This window comes from Doryrhamphus excisus, linkage group LG18 (genome assembly GCF_037039965.1).
Source record: "Doryrhamphus excisus strain RoL-2023G ecotype Guam linkage group LG18, RoL_Dexc_Guam_v1.1, whole genome shotgun sequence".
Lineage (NCBI taxonomy): Eukaryota > Metazoa > Chordata > Actinopteri > Syngnathiformes > Syngnathidae > Doryrhamphus > Doryrhamphus excisus.
In genome coordinates this window covers 14,644,844-14,660,000 of record NC_136374.1, presented here as the reverse complement: position 1 = coordinate 14,660,000, position 15,157 = coordinate 14,644,844, and the positions used below count along the sequence as shown (strand labels likewise).

Below are 15,157 nucleotides of genomic sequence, written 5' to 3'. Positions count from 1 at the left end.
CTGCCATGTGGCCCAGTTTCCCAAAGGGAATGGATCATGGTCTGCTTCATAACGTCACAGTCCATGCAGGAATTTGTATTTCCCTCATTGAACCACAGCTCCCTATTTCCGTCAGCACTCGTGCAGCTCCAGATTGTGACGCTACCATCGTGTTTGAATTATCTTATCATTATCTGAACTAATTAGACAATTAAACAATATATATATAACAATATATATATATATTGTTTAATTGTCTAAATCTATATATATATCTATATATATATATATATCTATATATATATATAGATATAGATATAGATATAGATATAGATATAGATAGATAGTAACAAGAATTATCTTGTTATTATCTGAACTATTTAGACAACTAAACTATATATATACATATATATATAATTAGTTGTATTAATAAACATAGTATTTGCGTAGTTACAGCAGAGAAAACCTGACTTTCTAAAAATGTTTTTATTAGAGCTCTGTAGACATGAAATAACACCCCTATAGTCAGCTATAGTCATTAGACAGAATTTAGAATTATAAATATATATATATATGTCTAAATTGTCTAAATTCTGTTTTACCTACAGTCAAACATGATGGTAGCGTCACAGTCTGGAGCTGCACGAGTGCTGACAGAAATAGGGAGCTATATAAATAATAATAAATAAATAATATATATACATAAGTTTGCCTTCTATAGCATTGTCTCTTGACAAGTTCTAGAAGAAATGCGTTCTTAAACCACCGTCAGACACTATAGAGTACAGATCCAATTGTATGTTTTGGACCGAGTGACTGTGTCTGAGTCCCAAGAACCTCCAGCCTGCTGTGCAACATCTGCAGCTTCACTCCATGGTCACAAGACTTCCAAGAACAGGAAGTGGAGTGCTCCCTTTCACGCTCGTGTTGAGTTTGTGTGAAGCAGGGAAACACGCTGCTTGTCTATCACGTGCCGCGCGGACGCCACGTCAGCGGTGTCGGCATGAGCGAGGAGGTCTCTGCCCTCACAAGAATCCATATTTCATCACGGGGGGTTTCGGATTTCATTGAGGTCGCAGTTGAAACTTTATATCAGACTCTGACATACGGAGTTACACATTGGTACAAACGTCACGTGTCCGCTCATGAAGTAGCAAATATTCTGCTTTCTTCCACTCAAAAATAAACATACCCTATAAGACATATCAAATATTAGTGATCCATTTGCATGTTATTTATCCAAAAATGACATTTTATGATAAATAAATGGTCAAATAAACCTAGGATATTATCATTAATATCATTAATATCGTGTACTGCATGAACTTCCAGTTCTATGGTCATCATCACATTTTTCCAATGTGACTTCAGGGTCATATTTTTCACAGAAATTTTGGTATTTGACTTTTATTTAACTTTTCCCTCATTTATAGGGGATAATTAGTTGTATTAATAAACGTAATATTTGCGTAGTTACAGCATAGAAAACCTGACTTTCTAGAAATGTTTTTTATTAGAGCTCTGTAGACATGAAATAACACCCCTATAGTCAGCTTTACACTCCTATTATTTATTGTTTACATCACTTTTATTCTGCAGGGACTCAAGACAGCCATAAGCAAGCAAGTTAGCAAACTAACCAGTTAGCTTCAAATATATTTCTACTAAAATTTGAGAAGCTAAAATGTACCATATTTTTCACAGAAATTTTGGTATTTGACTTTTATTTGACTTCTCCCTCATTTATAGCGTGTAACTAGTTGTATTAATAAACATAATATTTGTGTAGTTACAGCATACAAAACCTGACTTCCTAAAAATGTTTTTTATTAGAGCTCTGTAGACATGAAATAACACCCCTATAGTCAGCTTTACACTCCTATTATTCATTGTTTACATCACTTTTATTCTGCAGGGACTCAAGACAGCCATAAGCAAGCAAGTTAGCAAACTAACCAGTTAGCTTCAAATATATTTCTACTAAAATTTGAGAAGCTAAAATGTACCATATTTTTCACAGAAATTTTGGTATTTGACTTTTATTTGACTTCTCCCTCATTTATAGCGTGTAACTAGTTGTATTAATAAACATAATATTTGTGTAGTTACAGCATATAAAACCTGACTTCCTAAAAATGTTTTTTTATTAGAGCTTTGTAGACATGAAATAACACCCCTATAGTCAGCTTCACACTCCTATTATTCATTGTTTACACCACTTTTATTCTGCAGGGACTCCAGACAGCCATAAGCAAGCAAGTTAGCAAACTAACCAGTCAGCTTCAAATATTCATTCATTCATTCATTTTCTACCGCTTATCCTCACAAGGGTCGCGCAGGTGCTGGAGCCTATCCCAGCTGTCTTCGGGCGAGAGGCGGGGTACACCCTGGACTGGTCACTTCAAATATATTTCTACTAAAATTTGAGAAGCTAAAATGTACCACTTCCGCACGGGGTGGGAGGAGAATCATGTTGGACATGCCGCGGCTGACTTCATGCAGTATTAAGGTAATGTAAGGTAAGGTAATGCCACATCCATGCTGCCTAGTGACGAGAATACTACATATGATTTCTATTTCAATATTAGCTAATGTTAGGTAATATTAACAAATTTCTGAAAAAAATGAGGTACAGCAAATTTTTGTCATAACCATCCCGCAAAATGACTTCTCTTAAAATATGGACAACTTGCCGGCAATTTTATTAGCTATGGGGTTATCTTCAGGTCATTACTTCCTGTGCAATTTTAGCCCATAAAGGCGTCTCTCAGCATTGGCACACAACCTCGGAAGGAGGCCACATCTGGGACCACTGTGGTATTATTTTCTATTATCGGGTGTCAGGGCGCCACCGGCAACACATTCCTTCCCTAAATTTACAAGCAGCATGGCCTTTCGTCCACCTGACCTGCTACGTTACATTCATGGTAACTTCGCTGGTGACATAGTAGCACATTTACTCTCAGGCCAGGATGTTCGCTACACGAGTGGGCGGGTCAGAGGTGGTGTCACGTTCATGAGGAATGTGGTTTTGCCGTCATGACATCATGAAAAGCTGGAACTTCAAAAGCAAATATTCAAAAGTGGAAAAAATGATAGATTTTCTTACATTTAGGCTTTAGGTAAACACTACTGTAAAAATAAAAAATACCATGTGATAAAGATTGTACCGGGCTGCACAGTGGTCTCACAGCTTGGGGACCAGAGTTCAATTCCACCCTCAGCCATCTCTGTGTGGAGTTTGCATGTTCTCCCTGTGCATGCGTGGGTTTTCTGCGGGTACTCCGGTTTCTTCCCACATTCCAAAAACATGCTAGGTTAATTAGCGACTTCAAATTGTCCATAGGTATGAATGTGAGTGTGAATGGTTGTTTGTCTATATGTGCCCTGTGATTGGCTGGCCACCAGTCTGCTGGGATAGGCTCCAGCACCCCAGCGACCGTTGTGAGGAAAAGCAGTAGAAAATGAATGAATGAATGAAAGATTGTACCATTCTGACTTCACGGGGAGGGGGGGGGGGGGGGGGTCAAGTGATTAGCATGTTAGCCTTACAGTCAAGGGTTCAAAGAGTTGACTTCTTCTTTCTTTTATTTCCTAAGGTCTTCTTTTTGTTATTAATAGCTATTTTGATACAAAAAAAAGAATTTCAATAATTCTATAATCACTAAAGAATAATTAGTTGACTTCAGACAAAGTCTAACGAATCAGATTTGCCAATAAAAAAAATTAAATTAAATTAAAGAATGAAATGAAAAATCCTGACAGCCCTAGTTGAGTGGAACATCATTAAAAAGTCACTCTTACATAATAAAGTACCTATAAACATAAAATAAAATAATTCCTGACAAATGTGCAAATAAAAATAAATATATATATAATATATATACTATGTAATGCAGCTCAGCGGCGGTCTAAAAATTGCTATGATTCTTAGAAGATCACCCAGTGAACCTAAAGTGGGGGGTAGAGGATGCTCTCAGGTTCTGTCCTGGAATGTGTGTGTGAAGCGTGGCTAAATATGGCGAAGGAGAGTTCAAACGTGTCCACAGTGTGTATAGTAACTTTGAAAAAATGAAATATATCTTTTCATCCAAATGTCATGCTTCTCTCCAAGTGGAAAAAAAGAAGCACACTTAGTGGATGTTCCACTCATGACTTTTGTTTACACTAAAATTCATTTACTTGACCTGAGGCCAGTAGAGGCCATGTTGGCTTCTCAGCGGCCTTCATTACGATAAAGTCTCACTTCTCACATTCATTCATTCATTTTCTACCGCTTCCTAATCGAGGGTCGCGGGGGTGCTGGAGCCTATCCCAGCTGTCTTCAGGCAAGAGGCGGGGTACATACACCCTGGACTGGTGGCCAGCCAATCACAGGGCACATATAGACAAACAACCATTCACACTCACATTCATACCTATGGACAATTTGGAGTCGCCAATTAACCTAGCATGTTTTTGGAATGTGGGAGGAAACCGGAGTACCCGGAGAAAACCCAACATGCAAACTCCACACAGAGATAGATGGCCGAGGGTGGAATTGAACTCAGGTCTCCTTGCTGCGAGACCTGCGCGCTAACCACTTGTCAACCGTGCAGGTAAAGGCATAAATTGGTCAGAAAATGTTACAAGTGTTCGAAAGTCGAGGCCCCACACATGGGGCCAAGGGTGGAATCGAACTCAGGTCTCTGAGCTGTGTGGCATGAGCGCTAACCACTTGTCCACCGTGCAGGTAAAGGCATAAATTGGTCAGAAAATGTTACGAGTGTTCGAAAGTCGAGGCCCTACACATGGGGCCGAGGGTGGAATCAAACTCAGGTCTCCTAGCGGCGAGACCACTTGTCCATCGTGCAGGTAAAGGCATAAATTGGTCAGAAAATGTTACGAGTGTTCGAAAGTCGAGGCCCCACACTTGGGGCCGAGGGTGGAATTGAACTCAGGTCTCCTAGCGGCCAGACTTGGGCGCTAACCACTCGTCCACCGTGCAGGTAAAGGCATAAATTGGTCAGAAAATGGGTCTCCAAGCTGTGTGGCCTGTGGGCTAACCACTTGTCCTAGCAATTGCTAGTTTAATAAAATTATATCAAGGGGGATGTTTTTTGCAGAATTATTGGCATGCCTTCCTATCCATCCATCTATTTTCTATGCCGCTTATCATAACAAGGGTCACGGGGTATGATGGAGCCTATCCCAGTTAACTTTGGCCGTCGGCGCCACTGCACCCCTCCATATTTCTGCTAATTTGAGCCTGAGAAGAAGCACCAAAACATGGGTCTTTACACCATATTGAGCTTTTTTTGATGGCCCATAATAGGGTCAAAGGGCAAAAGTGTACCTTTGTATATTTACGTTTTTTATAGTGTTTAGACAGAAATGGTCTACTTTGGGAGCCGGTGTAGCAGCATTGTGATTCTTATTGAAGTTCATCTTATTTTGAGTGGATGAAGCGGTGATGTCATCATCAAGAAGAAGTGAAGAGGAAACAGTTGAGCTTCAGATAAGATTGATAAGATGTGACTGATGCAACATGCTGCAGAAACAATGACAAGAGATGATGAAAAGTGAGCACATCAGTGAACGTATGAAACTTTCTAACTGTGTCCCTCATCCTAAAAATAAAGTCCGCTCCACCGCACTAACCCCATTCTCCTAATCTTTTTCTCCTTCGTCGTTCCTGAAGTTCCTAGAATCCTCCGCTGTTCTACTTTCACTGATGTCTGCCAACTCTAAACACACCGCAGTCCATCTGGGACACCGTCCCGTGCTTGTCCGTCTCTCCACATGGAGCTCACATGTGAGAGAGTGGGAGCGTCTCATTGGCCCACTGAATAAAAGTCTGGCTTCCTCATTGGCTGACGGCTGGTCCGTGTGAGCGCTCAGAGTATCATGTACTCCTTTTCTGGAAAAGAGAATCTGATTCTCAAAAGAGAAGAAGATAGTAATACATATATTTACGTATATATACTTCACACTCCTCACATTCCAGTTGGCATTTTTATGCCAATTTTTTTTTTCCCAGGTCGTTGCATTCTCCGGGCATTCAGTCCATCACAAGTGGACTGTTCAGGTTGTCTTACAAGGTGTTTTTTTATTTGTATTTGTATTTGTATTTGTATTTGTATTTGTATTTGTATTTGTATTTGTATTTGTATTTGTATTTGTATTTGTATTTGTATTTGTATTTTATTTTCTTCTCTTTTCTTTTCTTTTCTTTAATTTTAATTTTAATTTTAATTTTAATTTTAATTTTAATTTTAATTTTAATTTTAATTTTAATTTTAATTTTAATTTTAATTTTAATTTTAATTTTAATTTTAATTCCCTTTCTCTCTTATTTCGCTCCTTTTTTCTCTTCTTCTTCTTCTTCTTTTTTCTTTTTTTATTTGCTGTTTTATTTACTAAGTATTTCAACTTTTTTCTTGTAAATTTTCATCTCAATTAGATTCATCTCAATTAATTATGACTTTATTCATATTATTTTGACTTTATTCTCATAATATAAAATTTTCCGCAACATCCTTTTCCAAATTTTTGTTTATTTTCATAATACGATGACTTACAAAATTAATTTTTTCAATCATAATACGTTATAGCATTTTCTCATTAGATTACGGCTCATTTTTCTTAATATTTTGACCTTATTCATGTAAAAAAAAATCCTGTTTTTCCATTTTCTTGTTTTTTTTTTTTGTTTTTTGTGAGCTGTCCCGTCCAGCCATTGGGTATTGTTGATCTAAATGCCCTTACATGCTTAACAGTGTGGAGTGGAAGTATTTTAAAGTGGATGACAAAAACATTTCAATTACAAAATGTGAAATATGCAAACTTTTAAGAGGTAGGAAGGAAAAGTCTGCATTTAACCCGACAAACCTGATACGACACCTTGAAGACAAACACAATACAGACACAATACAGCCTATTTATCCAGGCAACCCAGCCGCAGACATGTCAGCCCACGCTGCAGGACATTTGGAAGACGGGGATCACAGTCAACATCCTAACCTCTTCTTACGCCCATCGCATTGACTTGTGGTGTTTGATGAGGCAAACGTGTGGATGCTTTATTGTCACTATGCGTCAGTCATGTCGATTGACAGTAATTATCAGTCAGAGTCAATGACCGTCACTGAGACCTTTTGTCCCCGGTTCGTTGCGGACAAAAGGAAGGAACATGTGGCGCAACCATGCTACTGTTCCTTATTCTTACTGTTCTCTTCTGCACACTTACTTGCGACACAGGCCGTATAACGTTCGGCACGGACTATCACTGAGTAGCAGAAAGAGGAAGAGAGCGAGGGCCCGATGAATGACAGAGGCCCCTTCCTCTTCCTCCGAGCTACTGCTGACCCGCTCATGAATGAACGGCTTCTGAGGAGACTGAATGGAGAAGTGACTGAATGTTTGCAGAGTGAAGGCATACAGCTTACGCTTCATGTTTACTGTTCCTTCACTGTCTATCTTTTAATCATATGTTTAAATAACCAAAGTGTACACATACCAGCGTGAAAAACTTGAACTTAAAAGATTTGCTTAGAAATTGTTACAACATTGTTAAAAAGTCACTTAAATCAGTAACTGTTACAATTGCTCACTTCCTGCCTTTCTAATATAATAATATAATAAAGTTATTTTAATTTTAATTTTAATTGTTTACTTCCTGCCTTTCTAATATAATTTAAGTTTTTTTAATTTTAATTTTAATTTTAATTTTAATTTTAATTTTAATTTTAATTTTAATTTTAATTTTAATTTTAATTTTAATTTTAATTTTAATTTTAATTTTAATTTTAATTTTAATTTTAATTTTAATTTTGTCACGTACCGAAGTACAAGGTGATATGACAATACAATGACATATTGACAGTTACTATGGTACCCATTAAGTCATTGTATGGTCATATCACTCCGTACTTCGATACGTGACAAAAAAAATAATCAAATAGATATATAAATTAAATTATATTAGGAAAGCAGGAAGTGAACAAATGTAACAGTTCCTGATTGTAAAAGAACCAGATGTAGGGGTAGGATTTAATAAGCTTTGCTTCTTCCTACTCCTTTTGGATATGTGGAACTGTGAACTGATTATGTGATGCATTCAATTGTAATCTGATGCATGTTCAAATGAAATTAAACCATTACCATTACTTATGCATTAAGAGGAGCCCTGTTATAAATATGCACTCCTACATGTCTGAAGTGTTCCAATGAGAACGTTTTGGCTATGATGGTGCAAAGCTTGTGCGGCACTGTAACATGTCCAGCATAACTGTCACTGGATGTGTGTGTGTGTGTGTGTGTGTTGTTGTAGAGGATGTTGCAGTATGTTATTGCTGATAGCACAGTGAGGATGAACAGTTCTCTGTTTACTGTTGATAGTAAGGATTCCCTTATCTGTTCTGACACAGCCGACTACTGATTACACACACACACACACGGGCAACTGATTTCCTTTCTACTATGACCCACTCGTACACACATCGTATTCTGAGCAAGGGTGTCCAAAGTGCGGCCCAGTGTCCATTTATCCCGCACAGCAGTTTTTTTCTTGGTTCGCAGCGCATTCTAAAAATAATATTTATTTAACAACAACCACTTTGATTAGCGGCTGCATGGTGAACGAGTGATTAGCACACAAGCCTCACAGCTAGGAAACCCGAGTTCAATTCCCATCTCTGAGTGGAGTTTGTATGTTCTCCCCAGTTCCCTCCCACATTCCAAAAACATGCTAGGTTAATTGGCGACTCCAAATTGTCCATAGGTATGAATGTGAGTGTGAATGGTTGTTTGTCTATATGTGCCCTGTGATTGGCTGGCCACCAGTCCAGGGTGTACCCAGTCTCTGAGGCGGTTGAAGACCCGACCCGCTACCTTCCAATCAAGAGGTGGCCAAACAATATCAACATGTAATTATATGCTGAGACATGGCGTCCAGCACATACTGTATCTCAGTGAGACCAGCAGTGGGTTCTTTTATATGTAAAAGTGAGGTTAGTGTCTTTGATGAACACCACAGAACCACATGGGGGTTGATCCCACAAGTAAATGTTTTCCCCTTCTTCTCCTTCCAGCGGCTGACTGAGGTGAGGCGTCAGGCTTGTTCCGGTTAAAATTCCGAAAAGGAGAAAAAAATAAATAAGAAAAGCTCCACCCAAAACCACTGGAAGCGGTCACCAGGCAGCTGCTGGTGGTCTTCACAGGGAGATGCTACTGAATATTTAGAACAATAGTTAGAGGCCCGCCGCATTCCACGCTACCATCTCCTGTTCCGCTTGGAATATCCAAACCAACTGCAGCTTCTCATTGTGGTCGGGTCTGAAATTTGATAAAATCAATTGTTGCTGCTGGAGCATTTCTTTCTGACAATAGATGATGGGTTTGTAGACAAACATAACACCAATTAAAGATGAGGGGTCCCAAAATAGAGCCCTGTGGAACTCCTTTCGCCAGCTATGGAAATACCATGTCCACATTTGCATGGCTATTTTCAAAAACACATATTTTGGCCTGCATGTTTTTATTGTATGTTTTTATGTACAGTTCCAAAGGTCACTGGGCTCTAATTTCGAAGCCCAGGCGCAGGCGCAGCGCACCTGCACTTTAACACAGCAGAGTGTAATCTTAACCAATCAAATAAACGCCTCTCATTGCCTTTAAATGCGCAGGACTGGACTGAAAATGTGGATACCTCCCCTCGTGCACCGCCACACCTATCTCGGCGCAGCCAAGTCTACCAAACTGGTTGTGCACGGTGGTGCGCCGGGAACATTAAACATGCTACAAAGTCAAATAATTAACTGTTAAAAATAGATAAATAGAAGAAATACTTGAATTGAAGTTGTAAATGTAGGTCAGTACTTCTGGTAGTGGTAAAGCCAGCAGAAGAAGCCTTGTTTCGTAGACCAGGCGCAGGCGCGGCGCACCTACACCTTAACACAGCCGAGGGTAATCTTAACCAATCAAATGAACGTCTCTCATTGCCTTTAAATGCGCAGGACTGGACTGAAAATGTGGACACCTCCCCTCGTGCACGGCCACACCTATCGCTGCGCAGTCAAGTCTACCAAACCGGCTGTACACGGTGGTGCGCCGGACCGAATTACCACTGCGTGGGCTGCGCCTCGCTCCGCCCCCTTGCTCCGTGCTACGAAATTAGAGCCCATTGTGTTGTGAGAAATCCCAAGGTGTGTCCAATTTCACTTAATCATGCTGTTTAGTGGTTGAATATGTCCTATATTTGTAGTATATAGTATAAGACACTACTCCACTAGGTGTCAGTAATGTTATTGTAATGTTCGGTGAGGCGCACAAGCACCAGACTCCTCTAGCACTTATGTCTTAAGTGGCTTATTAACTCTTATTATTTCTACTGTATTGGATAATATGAGTGTAAAGGTGACTATAGGGTTGCTATTTCAAGTCTGGAGGGCTCTAACAGTGTTAAAAAAAAACCTTATTGTGATGGTTATACTAGATGGGTTTTCTATGATTGAATTATGAAAATATTTCATTTATTAATCGGAATCTTACTTAAGTGAAATTCACTAATCATGGTGAGGTCTGGAACCAATTAACCATGGTCTCCAAATTAGAATTAATTTGGTTTGATGACTTGTCTGTATCCAAAAATGACTATCACGTTGTTGTCCACCACGTGACTTTCCTGCATCTTCTGTTCATCACGTGGATGTGGACTTTTCTCAAGACAGGCTGACACTCCAAGACTGGCTGACTCGCTCCCTGGAATTTAGGGAAAAGTGAGCATCTGTCAGTGCAAGTCTGTCATTACGCTCTTTGGCCAGATCCTGCGGTGACGCTGCAGGAGTCGTAATTTGAGGGGAAGGATGGGAAGACGACAACAAGGCCTGTCTCTGTGTGACCATAGCGACGAAGAGAACGTTGTCTCATTTTGTACCAACTCACGTATGAAGGGTGTGTCCTCTTGCAAGTGAACTGTTATACTCAGGAAAGCTGTCAATTGTATTTTATCGACACCTCTTTGTCAACACATCTTCATACTTTCAGGAATTTTAGAGAACAATTTCTATTTTCTTCTATTAGAAATGGATAAACAAAAACAGGCATGTGAAAGAAGAATATACATACACAGTAACACAGTATGGGTGTATATTTTGAGTATAGTGTAGTGCTAGGTTACCGGAACATAATTCACCCCGGAACGATCAATAGGGGAGTGGTTGCGACCCGGAGGGGTGGGCGCGAGGGACAGGTTTTTTTCTTGTTGTTATGGTTGCAAGGTGTGCGGTTATGTGTCACGTAGCGAGGAGTGTGCCTTACTTGTTGTGAGAAGAATAAAGTTTTCTCCTAAGTTCGACACCCCGCCTACGACTCCAGTTCTTCGGCGCTTTAATAGTTTTGTATGCAGCGTTTCAGTAGTAGAAGAAAGTGGAGCATACATACAGACAGGAAGTGGCACACCTCCTCCTTTCTGTCCACGTGTGTATCTTTGCTCATTTTTACCGCCATCCCTTTACTGGAATCATAATCCTGCGCTCATATCCCTCCGCGGACCACGCGAGATAGACCCTGGTTGGATGATAAATTACAAACAGACAACTTCGTCGCGGGTTTTCCAAAGAGAACCCAATCAAAGAATCCATCGATGCCTTTAACTAATCGATACGTAAAAGGCCGGTAGTGGTGTTGTGCATTTTGGCGCGATTTTTTTGTCGCGTAAGGAGATACACGAGCGCACAGATAGCAGTGCTGCGGCCAGACTGACCACACCCACCTCAATGGTGTTGCGACTACCGGTTTGGTTCACAAGCACCATGCTGCTTTGCTCCCACTTTAAGTTTACACGCAGAAAACTTCTTCCCAGATAGTTGTCATCATTTTCCTCATCTCTGTGGACCTTTAAGTGGAACTCCTGGGGACACTTTGTACACTTTTGCCGGTAAGGACGCTGCCCTTTTCTTTAACGTATCTTCATGACGTACTCGCTGTCATAACATGCTTTAAATGGCGGCTGCACTGATGCTATAGGAAACGTTCACATTTTAAACCGCTTATTTGCACATGAACCATTTAAGTGTATGTATTTTTTTTTAATCAATTTTGTGTTTTTAATGTGTTAGAGAGTAGATCGGCTTCAGGTGAAGTCTGGGAAATTGTAAAATAAATTACTTAAGGAGCCACACCGGTGTAAATTATGTCATGTTTGTGGATTGTCACGGTCCATAGAAGCGTTCTTGAACGCAGCACACATGGACAGTGTAGCTTTGTTCTGCATCACAACCTGCTATACATCCACGCACCATGTGATTTATGAATGAATGACAGTGTTCTTTTCTCATCAGCTTAAGATGTTTATTTGTATATTACAGAAAAAGGCATGGAGGAAATTTCTTATATCTGCTCTTTTTTTTCTGATGAAGTGTTCCGCTAAAGTTTGATGAAGGACCACCAGTCCCCACCAACGCCACTCTCCAAGAGCGACCAGCTGAGCTTCATGTCGGAGATCCTGCTGGAGGACCACGACATGCAACTCAATTGGAACTGCGCCTTCTTCCAGTCGGATGGAGCCGAGAAGGACGGGATATCCACCGGATGGCTGCCTTCCCCTCTGGAGGAGAGCGGCGAGGACGGGCTGTGGCAGTGCCTGGCCCCGGATAAGACCCTGGAGGAGAAGCTGGTGTCCTCCATGCTGGGCTCCAGCCCGCTGCTGTCTGACATCGACACCAGTATCTTTGAGGGACTGGCCGGGTCCATGCTGGACTGCCAGACCCTAATGGAGACCCAGGAGCACAGCGAGGCCACGTCGGACTACGGATCGACCGGCGGCGAGCTGTCCAATGATTCATCTAGCGACTCGGGTAAGATGAAGCACACACTTTTTATTACACTTTCATGCGTGTCAAAGGTCACTAATGTGCGTGCTTGTGTCTCGCAGAGGAGGAGATAGACGTAGTGACGGTGGGGCACTGCCCCCCCAGCACCTCCGCAGAGCGCTCGTCTCGCCGGCGGAAGCAAAATGAGAAGCAGCGTGCTCTCCAGCGCCATCACCTGGAGATCCAGCAGCAGCACAACTACGCCGCTCCTCGCCCGACTTCCCCGCCGACTTCCTCATCGAACAAGTTCTTGATCGAGCAAGGCAGCGACAGGTTCTCGCACCCGTCCACACACCACCACAGGGAACAACGCTCTTTCAGGAGCTCTGCAGAGACGGATGATGATGACGACGAGGAGGAGGAGCGGCGGCGGACGCACAACGTGATGGAGCGTCAGCGGCGCAACGAGCTGAAGAACTGCTTTGTACGACTGCGTGATAACGTACCCGAGCTTTCGCACCACAATAAGGCGTCCAAGGTGGTGATCCTGAAGAAGGCCAGAGACTGCATCTACGGCCTGGAGGACCGCGCCTTCAGGTTGCGGGCCAAACAGGACAGACTTCGAGTAAAACAGGAAGAACTGAAAGCCAGACTGGAGCAGCTCCGCAGGTAATGGAGCCGATGGGAGGGGCCAGGGTAGACCATTTCCTGCGGACAAAAGTGACTTTTGGTTATTGTGTTGGTAACCTTGACTGCTGACTGTTGTAGGACGCACACACAAGCTCCGTTTATGATGTTGTCCTTCAGGATGCTAAACACTTGAATATATTGAGGATGTGTCGTTGCCATAGCAACCAATGATCCCTCGTAAGATGCTTTTCAACTTCTTTGTTCAACTTGAGTTCCACCAGCCGGCAGACTCTCTGCACTTAAAACAGGGGTCTCAAACACATGGCCCGCGGGCCAAATGTGGCCCGCAGGACACTAGTTTGAGGCCCCCACCTTGATATGAAAGTTTAATGTTAGTGTGGCCCGCGCAAGTTTGATATGGATGCTGTATGGTATCATGTACCCAGAAAAAATTATTACGTTTGATTAATGTTCATGTTAAAGGTTAAATAACTGTTAATAGTTATCCTCCCTATCCGTGTGGAAGTGGTAAGTTTTTTGCTATTTAAGTTTAAAGGAAATAACTTGGAGGCTACCGTTTAGGTCGCTAGCTCTCTAGTTTGCGAGTTAGCATGTGTCTCAAGACCCTGCAGTTGCGCAATATGTTGTAAATAAAAAGAGTATAAATGTGACTATAGTCGTGTTTTGTCATGTCTACAGGGCTCTAATAATGCTTTGTTCATTTTAATCTGAAAAAAATATTTTTTTAAGTAAAAAAAAGTATTAAACATGAATAAATCAAACCAAGAATCAATTAAGAATAAATCCATATATCAACTCCAAATATTTAAGCACTAATGAGTTTATGAACTCAAACATGAAAAAATGTGGCAACTGATTGCCTTACTTTTTTTTAGTTCTGCTAACTTATTCGGGTTTACAGTGTGGACCGGCTTTGTGTGTGTGTGCTCCACATGTTCCTCGGCGAGCTGCTGTTTAGATCTTCAAGCCCCTTCCAGCTCAAAGGTAGCCATCATCCTAAGCTGACAGCTTGAACTCTGCCAAAGTTTGATTGTTGCCCCTCCAAAGTCCTGATGTTGCTTCCTCTTCATGGACTTTTCCAGTTGCTTGTCAGCGACTGGATGGTGTTTCCCAAGCAAACATGAGCTAAGGTGTGAAATATCACATTGGCTCTTCCCAAAATTCCCAGAATCTGCCTCCTGACCCCATTTCAGCGGGAACAGGAAGTTGATGCAAACCTGGACACTTTAAATGGGATCTTCTAGAACATTTGACAATGTTTTTCATTCATGTGCTGGTCTAAATGACCTCATGTTTGGTAGGTGTCCTTCAGAATATGAAGTCTTATGTTATTTTTAAATAAATCTGCATAGACACAATAAAACAGTATTGCAGGTTGTAGCAGTAAAGAACATGATGGTTCCTCCATTGTCATATTATTTTTATGGTCATTAGCATAAACAGTAGAGCATCACCAGCCTCAGCTAACACTCTTTCATTGAATGAAGCCTCCCACTGAGACTTAAAGGGTTAACAAGAAAGTACACGAATAATACAGTGATGACATTTCCAGTATGAAAGTGACACACCCACAGGAAGTTAGTCACATAACCGTTTCATTCATTTGTGGCCATGATGCGGACATTGTCGCCATCTGGTGGCCGACAGCTGTCATTGCCAAAACCTTTTGTATTTATACTTTTCTATGGTAAAATTGAAAATATAGTGAGTGCGTTAATGTAATGAAAACATGTTAG

General features: G+C 41.1%; 1 protein-coding gene and 1 long non-coding RNA gene across 2 annotated transcripts in view; one reads left to right on the top strand and one right to left on the bottom strand.

The window, feature by feature from the left end:
• Positions 1 to 11,334, bottom strand: part of LOC144902058 (uncharacterized) — an 11,890-nt gene extending 556 nt beyond the window's left edge. Inside the window, exon 1 of the long non-coding RNA XR_013630298.1 lies at positions 11,278 to 11,334. This is a non-coding gene — a long non-coding RNA (uncharacterized LOC144902058). The remainder of the gene's footprint in view (positions 1 to 11,277) is intronic.
• On the top strand, positions 11,205 to 14,807 carry LOC131106182 (uncharacterized). The gene is made up of 3 exons (XM_058055005.2): positions 11,205 to 11,896; positions 12,378 to 12,815; positions 12,893 to 14,807. Exons 2-3 carry the CDS (start codon positions 12,395 to 12,397, stop codon positions 13,441 to 13,443), a joined length of 972 nt encoding a protein of 323 aa, XP_057910988.2. The 5' UTR covers positions 11,205 to 11,896; positions 12,378 to 12,394; the 3' UTR covers positions 13,444 to 14,807.
• Positions 14,808 to 15,157: the final 350 nt, after the last annotated feature.

Bases quoted from the DNA above. Each gene is read 5' to 3' on its own strand.
- LOC131106182 (XM_058055005.2), top strand. From the start codon at position 12,395: ATGAAGGACCACCAGTCCCCACCAACGCCACTCTCCAAGAGCGACCAG. The intron at 12,816-12,892 runs GTAAGATGAAGC...TGTGTCTCGCAG, and splicing joins TGATTCATCTAGCGACTCGG to AGGAGGAGATAGACGTAGTG.